General features: G+C 35.2%; 1 protein-coding gene across 2 annotated transcripts in view; it reads right to left on the bottom strand.

Annotated features, from left to right (window-relative positions):
• LRP12 (LDL receptor related protein 12) overlaps positions 1 to 13,831 on the bottom strand; it is a 49,590-nt gene that overhangs the window by 10,359 nt on the left and 25,400 nt on the right. The window contains exons 2-4 of one of the 2 annotated variants that reach the window (XM_059467138.1): positions 10,497 to 10,553; positions 3,575 to 3,710; positions 1,953 to 2,155 (exon numbers count right to left, since the gene is read on the bottom strand). In XM_059467138.1, the coding sequence (XP_059323121.1) occupies positions 1,953 to 2,155; positions 3,575 to 3,710; positions 10,497 to 10,553 (396 nt within the window). Of the gene's footprint in view, positions 1 to 1,952; positions 2,156 to 3,574; positions 3,711 to 10,496; positions 10,699 to 13,831 lie in introns of those variants that run through there. The other variant, XM_059467130.1, reaches the window with a different exon arrangement.

Raw genomic sequence — 13,831 nt, 5'->3', positions numbered from 1 at the left:
GCACTAGCATTTCAGGAGCCTTTTTTGACACACAAAAGCAGAAATGAGCAGATGATTATTAAAGCGACTGTCAACTCTTCACCCATGTACAGGTTAGTTTAAAACATCAAAAGACCACTCTGATCACTGAGACACTATACTTACACCTCAATTGTGAAATACTTCCTAAGTATTGTATCAAACATAGGGAGCAAACTCAAGCCAAAGTTTCAGCAAGGCTTGTTTGCTAAAAAAATTAACAAATGTCCCCAAAATAAAACTTATTTATTTAGAAAAAGACATTTATAAACATAGGATTAAAGTCTTAAGTACTTTAGTCTACAAAATAAAAGAAATCAATTAATAGAAAAAAACTGCTTGTTACTGAAAACGTTAGAGCTTCTTTCAAGAGGGGTTACATAATGAAATTGTCTCAAGATCAGAGAAAAAGAGAGGAAAAGATTTGGAAAGAGGAAGAGGAAAAATTCTACAAAGCCCATGGCTTACCTCCCCTACCCATTCCACACTTTTATCCAAGGTATCTTTCCTTCTCCAAACCCCTCAGGAAGTAATGCTGCCTTTCCTCTGCACCTGCTTCAAGAGGGAGGTGAAAAGGGCAGAAGCTGATGCCTGACACAGGTAGCAGTGTTCCCCTGGGCCACTGGCAGAAACAGTGGCACAGGATGTCTGACTGGTCAGTGGCTTCTCCCCTGCTCCCTGACATGTTTTTGGTGAGACAGTGCACAAAACCCAGGTAGAACACTGCCCTGAAAGCTGGGCCAGCATCAAATGCAAGGCTGCATTACTGCCCCAAGACCTGCTAAAGCGCAAGGAGCTGAACCACAGCAGGAGCTTTTTTGTAGACTTGAGAACAGGTGATAGAGAGGGATAAGCCTGCTTGGAAACTTGTTTGTGAGAGACTGACACAGTGGAAGAAGCTACAAGGTAAGAAGAGTGGAGAGTAAAAACCAGGAGCTTAGACTAGAGGAGATCAGGGGTAGATTTACTGAATGTTGTTGAAACAGTTTTGATGGTGGGCACCACTGGATATGTTTACAAGTATGAATTGTTTTATGGAGGAGGCAGAAGTCGGTGTGCACAGAAATCTGGAGCAGGCCAGTGAGTGGATATAGGCACACTGGAGGGAGTAAGGTAACATGAAATCATTGTGAAAACCAAGAGCAATCTAATCCAGTATTTGGGATTATCATGATGTAGAACACCATAGCCATGCTATTACATAAAACTGTAGTATCTCTTAAAGCCAGGAAAAGTTCGGAACTAGTCTTGATCCATGACTGGCTTCCTCCTCTCTCTTGGCAATCTTTAATAGAACAAGAATGGCTCACAAAACAGTCTCAAACTATTACTACTGATAACTAGTTCTTATCACATCCTGTAATTACACAATAAAAATTTTGCATGTACAGAACCATGTCTGCACTTGGTTGGAATCTATCAATGGGGAGGAGTTTTTTTAGGCTTATTTTTTAAAAGATAGTATGCCTTCTGGAGATGGGAAAATGATGCAAATTCTGTGAGAAATGTCAAAACAAAAAAATCCTGCCATTTATTTATTTCCTCTCTCACTGTATTTATGATACTCAGAAGTTTACCCAACTACTTCAATAAATTAATTTTTTGTCTGGTGAAAATATTTCAAATCTTACTATGTTTAAAGAACTTCCAGGTGCCTACTACTACTACTACTGGCTAACCTTTTCTTCCCAAATATTATTCAATGTGCTTATTGTTACTCCTACTTTGAATATTCACATTGTGCATGGGATCAAAATACATTACCTAATCTGTATTTTCTCTGATTTCAATAGACCTTGAGGTGACTACAGGAAAGACCCACAGTCAGTACTGCATTCTGTTAATTCTAGAGGAAGTAATGGAGAAAGTAATTCTTGGAACAGGAAAGAAAAAGTGAAACCACAAAATTATACAAGGTATCATTTGAAACATACCAGCAAAGTAGGCTAATCTGAAGCCTTTTCTGGAGATGCTATCATCTGAATGAAACCTTATCCAAACATGATCCTGTGAAGAGATGTATGGTGAGGGAATGGAAGAGCCACATGCTCTATAGCCTTCAACGTTCTTGTAGCTTCCAATTGTTAACCAATCTGAGCTGCATCGTCGAGATCCCTGAACATCAAAATCTTGAAAGCTGAAAAAGAGAAAAGGTCAAAATTGCTACTGAACTGAATATAACAGAAACAAAACGCTAAATGAAAATCAGCTTGAAGTTCTTTTTGAAATAAATACTTCTTCTTCTGAAATAAAAAGAGTAGCTTCTCTCCACCCATGTAGAGATAGGGTTTAACCTTGTGCTGATACTTTTATATTATGAGGTCAGCAAGGATCTGTCTAACGAAATATTGCACCCACCACTTAAAGAAATGCAATTTTGCTACAAAAACACACTCTCTTAATCTAAAATTCTGGTAATGAAATTGTCCTTATGTGTCCCATTTAATGACTTTCATACACTACTAAGTGATTTTAACTCAATTTTCACCAGAATTTTAGCTAATGCTACACTTATGGCAGTACCATAATTTGACATTATAAATACATCTAAATTGTTCAAAATTATGTTTTCAGATTAGTCTTTCTCCCAGCTGCACTACTTGGCTATCCCAGCATTATGTCATGGACTGCCATGGTATGGCAGCACTCGGTCAAGACAAGCTGCCATGGTAATGATGTGTGAGGAACTGCAAAACAGGTGTGTACAGACAACAGAGCACTATCAGAACTGAAATGTGGGATGTATGAGTGGAAGAAAACAACATGAAAGAAAAAAATAGTTTTATTAAAAATAAACAGTATGAAAAGTTTAGAAAGCATTCTAGTAGCTGAACAGTTTTACCTACTTTACATTGCATTTATGCCAGTCAAATATTTAGTAGAAAGACTGTTTAAATTAAGAGGCAGAATTTAAACAAGTAACTGATGTCAAAGTAAATACTTCATAATGAAGAGCAGTTTCTTAGGTCAGCAAGTCTGAACTGGAAACTGAAAAAAATATGCAGGTAATGCAGTTTCATAATCAAGTCTATGAAGCACTACTAATTTGTATGTTGATGCTAAAAGAAATCAGTAGTCAGAAATGAACTGATGAGAACTTGAATCCACAAGTTTTTTACATTACTACTCTAGAAAAGTTACAAGATATGTGAAACTGTGAGGAACTCCCTGCATTAAAACTCAGCCTTTCCTAAGCTGCTATCTATTGACTTGCTATTTGTCTCTAACATTTTTAAACACATCAAGAAACCTCAGAGCAATGAAGCATTACAGCATTTAGTCACATTTACTTACATACTTTTTAATGAAAAATTCCTATGTTTCAGACACACAGAAAAAATGCAATTAAATGAGCACACCAAAATTTTTTCTAGTGATTGTCCAGCTAAAAACAAATGCTACATGACTGTGTGCAGGCAAATCAGATAAAAGGCAAAACCCCAACAGAACTGAAATCCTTCACTTACAGGAAGGAAGACAAAACTGGTATGTGTACAAGTGGCAGCTAAAAATGTCTGGTTAGTACTTCTTCCACCCACAGTGGAAGCACTGTTACCTTATAGTAATGATCTCCCCTGGGTTGGCATGGATGTACCAGCTACAGTTAATTCGGGCAGGATACTCTGAGGGCCACCCTGGACTTGTGATTGTCCCGCTTGGTGATCGAATTTGTTCTGGAATATCTCCACAAGCTAAAAAAGACATATATATTGAAAGCATCTTGATTAATTCATTTTTTAAAAAAGCCAGTAGGACAAAAAACCCCGTCCAACCAATCATCACCTAATCAGGGAGAACAGAGTGAGTTAGATGGCATACCAGTTAAAAGACCCACAGCTTCTAAAGGAGTTTGTAATGGAACACGTCGGCCAAAAGATGTTTTCCAATGCTGCCAGTGCAGCAGTTTGCACTTATGTCAATTACTATTACAGATTAAAAAAGATTATTCTATATGGACTTTTATAACTTTATTAGGTTAAAGATTTTTTTATTTTTAAATTTATTTTTAGTCTTTATAAAGATTCAGTTCAATTTAACCATGCATTAACACCTTTTACTGACAAGTGTATTAGAAGGTGAAAAACAAATTAAAGCTAAATAATCAAGCAGCTGGGATTTCCTCTCTTAGGCAGACCCGGTGTTTGACCATCAATTAAACATCTTCCCCCTTCCAGCTCTTGGCATGGAAATGATCTCCATACACGATTCGAAATGCTCGAAAGGAAAAGAGCACTTACTGTAGCAGACAGACCTGCACAACTACATTTCTGATAATGGACTAGAAAGCTTACATTTATATGTCTAATTATATGCAACTGAAATAGCTCAGTCATTTGTACTCTTAATTTATTATAGGTGTAGCTTCCTGCACTGGCCTTAACTCAGCTGCTGCTCCTTCTACAGCTGGAGTGTTCTTAATTCTTCTGATTTTATTTCAAGTACATACTTTGTGGATTTTTTTTTTCCTGTTTTGCCCCCCTCTTAACAGCCTCATATCCAACACCTGTCATAGAGCATATACACAACCTTCACATAAATAGAAAGGCTGGAATACTCTCACTGCAGAGCTTCAAATTATGAGGAAGTCTGAATGGAGAGAAAACACATTAAAAATAACTACCCTCTGTGTTTTTTCAATTTTGTCACTGATAGTCCAAAATCTGCCAAGCTGTCAAAGTTACTGGTAGCCCAGTAAGTTACACACAGCAGTTTGAACACAAGAACTATTACCAATAAGGAAGCACTTCCATTATTGTCTGATCATCAAAACCTTTTAGAATTCCTATCTGATTAAAATATTCAATCAGAAGTGATGAATAAACAAATATGATGAAGAATGAACTGCATTTATAACAGTGGAAAAGTTGCATTAATGTAATTTGTGGACAGGTTACTTTTTTTTATTTGTATACAGAATCAAGCTTTTAAAATAATTTTGCAGTACTATAGGGACCTGAAATTATAGTAAGTTATAATATAAAATTATTATTAAAGAATTTCTATATGGAATAACAAATACACTTTAAAATATATTTTAGAAGGACTAAAAGACAAAAATGCTGAGTTATGTCTGAATTTTCTAAATTAATTTAAATACCACAGCAAAAACTCAGGAAATTTTCTATTTTCCTGTATATCTGTCAGAGAAAAATGCTTTAAATATTTTTTCACATGCTTTCACATGTTTTTAGAGCTTTAGTCATGCTTCACAGTTAAGTATTAACATACCTTAACTGTAGGACACAGGAGCTGCCCTAATATCTTGGGATGAAAGTCACAAAATACAGAAAGATATTATTTAATTTGAATATGCCATCATTCTTTCTTTTTAATTTTTGAGCAAACCCTATAGGTGGTGCTCTAACACCATGATAATTTGGAACACAGCTCCTGTGTAAGGATCTTTTGATACTTAACATTTGTTCAGGCAATAAATGTAAGGACTTGAAAGAAAAGCTGGTTATTCAGTTGTTAAAAGTAAAATAGCAGTTTTAACAAAACCAAAAAACATACAGAACAAAAACATGCAAAAAAGAATGCGTAAGACATTTTATACCAAGTTTGAAAATGCTGGCAACAAATCCATATACTACTTGGTTACTACTGAAATAGTCCCCAACTTCAAAGAAGTTGCCTAGAAGTAAAGTTTACACTACAACATACTCATGCTATCAGATATTTCCAAACTGACGGACAAAATTTTGTAACTGAGAACTTCTAAAAAAGCTATTAAGTTTAACTGACAAAGGAAACTTTGCACTAAAATACATTTTAAAAAATCCATTCAACATGAGCTTATTCAGTTTTACAGATATTTACATGCTAAACCCTACAGCACTACAAACAGTATTTCTACACAAGTGTGAATGGAAGAAATTTCACATGGAAATCCTGTATAACCAAGGTAGTATTTCCAGAGAACATGAAAGCTTCCAGTTTTACTCAAACTCAGGATTTTTTTATCCTTTGCAGAAACAACCTTGTCCCTGTAATTTCTACATGCTTTTATTAAGATGTCTTTTTCTCTGTTTCCAGTAAAGCTCACACTACTGAGCTGAGAGCAAAACATGATCATTTGCAACAGCACCCAACATGGGGAGAGAGAAGCAGACTATGGAGGGCACAAGGAAGCAAGAATGACCACAGGCACAGTAACACAGGGTGAACAAAACTGTACAAGTGCTGTAGAGGAGAAAACACTGAAGAAAGTATTCATGTGACAAAGTGGGGAGTCAAAAAAAGGGAAGGGACTTGAAAAGCGAATTACAGCTTTCTTAATTTCAAGTTGGCTAGACAAGCTAAACACATTTGCATACTTGATATATATTCATGCACTAAAAATCTCTTACTTATTACTCCAGAGACAACAGAAATCTGTTTGCTTAAAAAGTGTATAAAGGTCAAGATAACTGCAGAAACTGCACTTCAGAAGTGCAGTCTTTTTGAGAGAGAATGATTTCTCAGATAAATTTTTTAAATCAAGGATAACCTTTTGAAATAGAACAGCTTTAAAGGGAATATATTTCGTAAATATAATAGCAAGCCTTTAAAATCAGTTCCTGACTCTCTGCCTAACAAGGATGTTTCTCCTACACCATAGTAGACTAGAGTGTAAAATACATTTTATTCACGTATTTGTAAACATGCAGAATGCAAGCAACATCACAAAGGATATGGGATTAAAAAAATTCCAACTGGCAGTAAAACAGAAATGCATCAATAGAGGCAAACATCCTTACTTTAAGCTGAGGAAAACTTGGACTTTTAATCTCAATTGCTAGCAGCCCTACAAGCATTTGTCATACAGGTTAGTTGTGTCTAGGACAACTTAAAACTACAGGTAAACTGATTAGGTTTAGAATAATTTATTTAAGGTATTAAAAATACATAAGAGAACAGAGAATGAAAATTAGACGAGTCAGGATAAATGGAAGTGAGTCTGCAATCAAGGCAGAAGCACAAAAGAAATTGAGAAGGTTGCATCACAAAGAAGCAAAGACACCCAGTGATGCATGCCCAAGATGTTTTCAAATCTCATGCTGGTGGCTGTAATATCTGGAGGGAAGAACAAATTCCTCCTGCACAACCATTTCTACGTGAGTGTTGTGTCTGCTTACATTCCCTTCAATGCCCTAGTATTCTTTGGCACAATTCTGTTCATTCATCTCCTACCTGTTTCAAACTCTTTGCTTTGATAACCTTTATTCTATTAAAAATCTATTTGCAATTCTGCTTGTTACTCTGATATAACTGTTCAGTAAATTGTAATACTGCAATTAGGACTGAGGATGTTTCACATATTACAGTGTAAAATAATAGTGAAAAGAGCTTGCACATAATTTTCTAGTGTATATGGATTTTCCTGTAGACTTTTTAAAAACAGACAAAACAATTCTTCTAATTTCCCTCTTCCTGAAATTTTTTTACCATCCCAGATTACAGAACATTATTGTAAACTACAGGATGTTGACTGGTAAACAGAAAAGAGCCAATTAAAAGTTTACTGTACCAAATTCAACTAGCAAGTTATAAGAAAATAATTAAGAAACCTATGCAAAAATTCTGTAGCAAGATCTTGAGAAGTAAAGTACCTGTACTAAGAGTGAACAACATGTCAAGGAAAAAAGTCACTTCAGAAAAGCAGGGAGAGGGAGATTAGGGATTTATCTTCACAGTAATGCCAGGAGATTAGTTGAAAAGATAAAAGAATTAGCTTTCAATGTGAACCACAGGATGATAAGGTATGCATTATATTGGACATGGTAAGGACATGAATGCAGCTGGATAAATGATCTGAAGGTGTTTAAAACAGCTTAGAGTAAAAAGAGAATAATGTTGTGATAAAGTCTAAACCGTGAACAGAGAGGATAATTATTGCATTGTAACTCTCAGGAGCCACTGAAAGTCTTATGTGAAGCACTACAGGGGAAGAAGGCATGGGAATCTTTGCCTCCAGGTCAAGCCAAAAGGCTTTAATTTAAAATGCCCTTTGCTCTGCAATACAGAGACATTTGCAGTAAAAAGAAATCATTTTATTTATTTATGACAGTGCTGCAGTTCTTTAAAATGTAGAGTGAGGGGTTGGGGAGATGGGGACTTGGTTTTGCAATCATGACAATTATGGCTCAACATACCTCAAAGACAGACATGAAAATATTTCTGAGCTCTGTAGTGATCACTTATATGCAAAGAGACAACATTCCACTAATTGCTGCTGGCAGAAAAAGCATGCTCATACATAGAGAGGTACCTGTAACTTGGCAATGTAATATCCAGCAGAAGCATAAATACTGAAGGCCACAAAGGTCTGTGCTATTAAAATGTAATTTAGTAAGGTAGGTCATATAGTCTTACAGCAGCAGCATGACAGGAAATCTACCATCAAGACAAAAGTTTCATTTTAAATCCTGTCTTTGTACAACTGTCCAAGACAATCGCTTGCTTGGTTTCAACATCAGATGAAAGCTGGATTTAGAAAGATTAAAAGCCAGATGTCTTTTGTTCTATTTTACAGAAACTCAACTTAAAATTGTTCTGCTAAATATAAAGTTGTCCAGGTATGCTTAATGAAACATATAACCTGCAAGTTAGAAAATACATTTGGGAGACCCAATTTATTTAAAAGGAACTAGAAAATTAATTTTATTCATCACCTTCTTTTATACTTGGGCTATGAACTTAAAATTTAAGATGTACATACAAAGAGCAGTAAGGAAAATGCTACTGGGTCAGTCTATATGCTTTCTTGAGGTTGCTCTTAACAGATCACCCCTTCCCCATTACCTCAAAATTCCCCAGTGAAGAAGTTGCACTTTGTATTAAGAAAGAAACTTAGTAGTACAGTACTTTTCCCATCTGGAAAGCTATTTAAAAACACAAGAATATCAGAGATACCTTTTTTGTTTTGGTTTGGGTTTTTTTTGGTGTTTTGTTTTGGGTTTTTTGTTATTATTATTATTATTATTTATTTCTAAATGGATCTTTCTTCTCAGTAGTTAAAGTTCTATCTACCAGCTGCTGTTATCTTGCGTACAAAGTACGCTGTGTTCTGCTCTTCTTGGCACTGCCTATTCAAGCATGCTGGCCAAAGTACTGGAAGCAGAGTCAAAAATTCCATTCACCCCTTTCCCAGCAGCTGCTTTTCTGCCTGTATTGTGACTTTTGACACAACCATTGCAGTCAACAAAGGTGTGAGGGGTTGTTAAAACATACTCTGAACGCTGCATAGCGAGATTTTAAGTTGATTTAGCGTCTCTCATCCATTCCAATTCCAGCAATAATTGCTCAAAGAGGAGCAAGTTAGCTATGTAGGCATTTATTATTTACAGTGTGCCATAAATGCAGTACACAGGATCCTTGGTTAACCAGTACTACTAAAAGGCAACAGCATTCTTCATGATGCAGCACAAGAATGGGTAAGAAAGATCTTCTATAAACAGACTTTTAACAGTCCTTGAGTGCTGAACAATAAAAGGCAAACAGAAAGCAGTAGGTGTAACAGAGACCACCCACTGACCATAAATTTATCCAAAAACTCAACCATAGAAGCAGAAGTAGCAACGTAATGTTTAAAGCAATACTGCAAGGATAACTACAGTGAGATGTACAAGTTGTTCTCAAAAAGGACAACTTTGCATTTTGACTCCTATTTTAGGAGAAGGAGGTATGAAAATCAGTTTGAATTCTAGGGATTAGAGGCAGTTTTCCTAGGGAAAGAATCAGGCTTGTATTCTGCTACCTGCTGAGGAGCCTTTATTTCCCTGTTTGCACATATTCTGGGTATCTGTATGATAAACCACGCCCAGCAGCGGCTGACACTGCACAGCATCTGAAGAACAAAGAGTGCACGCCAATGCCTCAATGGCCACACAGTCCCATCACTAACACACACCAGACATGGCTGCAGCTGCTGCCCAGAAAAGGCCTAAAACTCACTTATTGGAAGGGAACATAGAAACCTTTGAGCTGCTTTTATACCCCCTCTGCTCCCAGCATCTCATCAGTTTCTCAGTTTCATGAGTTCTAAATTTTTTTCTTGTATTAAAGAAACTGTGCAGCCAAGTGTACAGTCATTTCAGTTAAATCTAATCAGGTGAAATGCATAACTCTTGGATTTACGTTATTTGATAGTAGCAGTGTCCAAAATTACATTTCAGTAAATTTCATTTCACAAAAACTTCACTGTGGAAAGAAAATATCAATTCAACTTAAACCAACTTTTCTCTTAGTTCAATGTTTGTATGGAAAAATAATTAAGCAGTCCACTTAGAAAGGCATAATCTGTTCATGAGCATGCAGGTATCAGTTTTATCTTATGAGAATTTTTCCATGTTCCAGTTGCTTCATTCCTTATTACATGCTGCAAAAGGCAGTAATAATTTTTATAGCCAAATATCTCTTCATAAGATACCAGGTGGCTTTCAATATTTACTATTTAAGTCATGCATGAAATTTAAACATTACAAAAAATGACTTACCCGTTGAAACTCCTGAAATATGCACATTTTCAGAATGTTCTGCAAGAGCACCATTTCCTAAAATTAAACATAATGAATAAGCTAATTTCCAAGATAAAATTTGTAAAAATTCTTCAGATACCTTTTTACAGAACAGAATGAACAAACCTGAAGTTCTTTTAATTAATATTAAACATGAAAGGTCCAACATAAGTTTTATCATAAATTAAAGAGAAAAACTAGAGAGAAAGTTACCATACATTAAAAAATACCCCCACCCAAGCATTGTTAGTTTACTAGGAACAATTAGATGTACTAGAAAGTTAAGGAAAAAGCAGAGACTGATACTGTCATTTTTGAGAAACCTTATGCATGTCACATGGTAGACTTTGTATTTTGCATCAAGTGCTATTTTATTTTCACGAAAGGTCTCTTTCCATGCATCTTCCTCATCTCCTTCTAGAGCAAGATTTGCTAGTAAATGCTATGCAAATAAGACATCCAGGGGACTATACCCATCTATTTCAGAAAAATTGCAGCCTACACCCTTTGTCCAGAAAGACAGTTCAGATACAGCAGGGAACCAGCTAGCTTTGAGAGTAACTCCCCCGCAATGTTCATTAAAACAAAGTAGACTTGCAAAGAAGAACAAGACCAATATGGTCATCGAGAGTAAGAGACCAAAAAAGGGTATCCCTCCTAACACCATACTACTTTCTACTCTCCAAAGCAAAAAAAGCCTGGTAAAGCCAACATATTTGCTGGCAGGTGGCAGTCCTGGTACAGGATGCGACACATCAAATTGTATTTGTGTGCATTTCTCCCCTCCTTTATTCATTATCTTTTCTTTTAACATTTACAACAAATTTTTAGTAAAATCTTTCAGAAATATCAGGAGTAAACAGCTACTCTGATACATAAGTTCCTTTGAACATAGGCAGTGAATCTAAAATGTAAAATACTTCACTTAAGCAAAAAACCCACAACTCTTAATCCTTCAAAGTTTTGTAGTCCTTAAGATTTGCCATGTCACACAGATTTTCATGTATGTGATGTCAGTTGTTCTACCAGCACTGCAATGTCAGGGTACTATGTCTGGGAACAAGAACCTTAAATATATGAAGAAAACACAAATTCCTTTTATACCAATTTAAAGACTGTTACAAGCAGACCAAGAAAGAGTATACCCCAGTGCTCCCCAGTGATTACACATAGGATGTTTAAGAAATTGCTCCCAGGGTTGACACCAAATACAGACAGCCATAATTTTTAGCTTCTTAGAGACACAATACAGTTAGAAACCTGATGATCATAATTTGTAGAAAGATAGTAAGTTAATTTTTTTATTTTTAAAAACTAAATTCCTTGGTTCTTCAAAGTGGCATGTTTCCCACTTCATTTTCAAAGTACTAATTTCACTGCATATATTTACATACCAAATTGCTTTGCCTCAGTTATTAAAAAAAATTCCACACTGCAACAATTCTCCTCAATGTTCAAAACACTGAAGTATTTTTAAAACAAATGCTATTTCAAATACTGTTGGTGAGCAACTATTTTTCAATAAACTATTTTCAAAGTAAAATATACATCTAAGTTTTAAAAAACTGTTCTCCAAATAATTTCTCTGCTTTGCATATCAATGACATGCCAAAGGATGCTGCCACTCTAATTTTGTGTGTACAGTAACACTTAGCTCTCAATTTACAAAATAAACATCTTTGCTGGAAAATGATTTTACTTGGAACTAATTCCACAGAAGCATATTTCTGATTGTTTTGTTTTCCATTATTTCCATCAGCATAAAGAAAACATTAACACATTTCAGAACCTCTTGTCTAGCCTAAAAATAACTTGCTGACATTTTATCTTTCAAGTACACCAGGGATTATTCACCTTTTTACTTTTAAAAAGGGGCATTAGCACATACAGTTATATCTGCTGTTGTTATTGAACACTGAAAATGAGCATCATGACAAAAAAAGAAGGAACTCACAAACATCTAGAAATATTAATAACCCAGAAGTAATTACATTGAAGACAGTCAGTTTTTGAGCACATCACTGATGCTCCCAGAATATGAATTCCTGACAAACTGCCTGTACGCAAAGACCAGTAAAACAAAAACCCCAGAATACTAATGAAGTCAGTTCTGATAAAAATACAATGAAACATGAAAAGACTGACATAATACTGATGTGATGGAAAACAAGACAAAGTATATATGTATCAAAGACTGACAAAAACTATAAATCAGTAATAATGAGAAGCATACTAAAATGGGAACTTGCATCGAAATCCTCTGTGTGTTGACTCAGAATTAATGGGTTAAGAAAACTTAAATCTCCCAAATGTTCAAAGGAAGAATTTAATCTTGAATACCTAGAGAGAACACTTGAATATTTTCCATCTAAATATGCTTTACAATCAAACAATTAATCTCTTGAGATAAAAAGTTGTCATATTTATTGTCAAACTAACTTCAATGATTAGTCAGAAGTGGCACTAATGTGTGATGATGAAAAGCTTAAACTCAGATCCAAGTACTACAGTATCAAAAAAAGGTCTTTGGTATTTTTTAAAAAATAAACTACCACTAAACTTTCATTACATTAAAGATGAGGAATCTCTCAGATTATTACTTCCTCTTTTATTGAAAACTATCATTGAAACAGTGTGTTCATATGCCATTTAAATGTTACTAACTGCTGACAACATCATGAAATTTTTAGGCGGTGATCCTTGTATGATCTCAACAAATAATCACATGGTTCCTTTTAAAGTTAGCCTTCTAGAAGACCAATATATCAGGTAACAGATCAGTAACTTCCATTAAGACATGGGAACATAATTATCTTTGAAATTCTTGTTAATCTACTTAACACAGCAGAATATGAAAATATAAAATAAAATTTCTTAGGCCACCAGTAAGTTTTTATATTTCTTTATGTCCTAAAGAAATATTTGCTATTTATGCCCATTTCAACCTCAAGTTTTAAACTGAAGCAGTTGTTACCTAACAAAACTCAGCACTAGATTGGTCCATATCAGTTATAGGAGTCTTGACAGCACAGCACTGGAAGCTACACACCAAAAAGATCCTGCCTTCTGTGCTGCCTGTGAAAAACTAGGATTGTTTTCTTTAAAATCAACATCTTCCATCACTTGTGTAACCAGGACTATACCCACTTTCTTCACATCCTTTTATAAACACAGTACAAATACAAAACAGAAATATATGTCAACTTTAGCCCTGCAGCTTAAGATATGGTCAGCAACTGCACGTAAATTAAAAAAATTCAAGTGGATAAGGATCAAGATAAAATCAAGCATTTAATATACTTTTTCTAAACAAA

The sequence above is a fragment of the Ammospiza nelsoni genome, chromosome 1 (assembly GCF_027579445.1).
Source record: "Ammospiza nelsoni isolate bAmmNel1 chromosome 1, bAmmNel1.pri, whole genome shotgun sequence".
NCBI lineage: Eukaryota > Metazoa > Chordata > Aves > Passeriformes > Passerellidae > Ammospiza > Ammospiza nelsoni.
The sequence above is the reverse complement of the archived record's forward strand: the minus strand, read 5'-3'. Positions and strand labels throughout refer to the sequence as shown.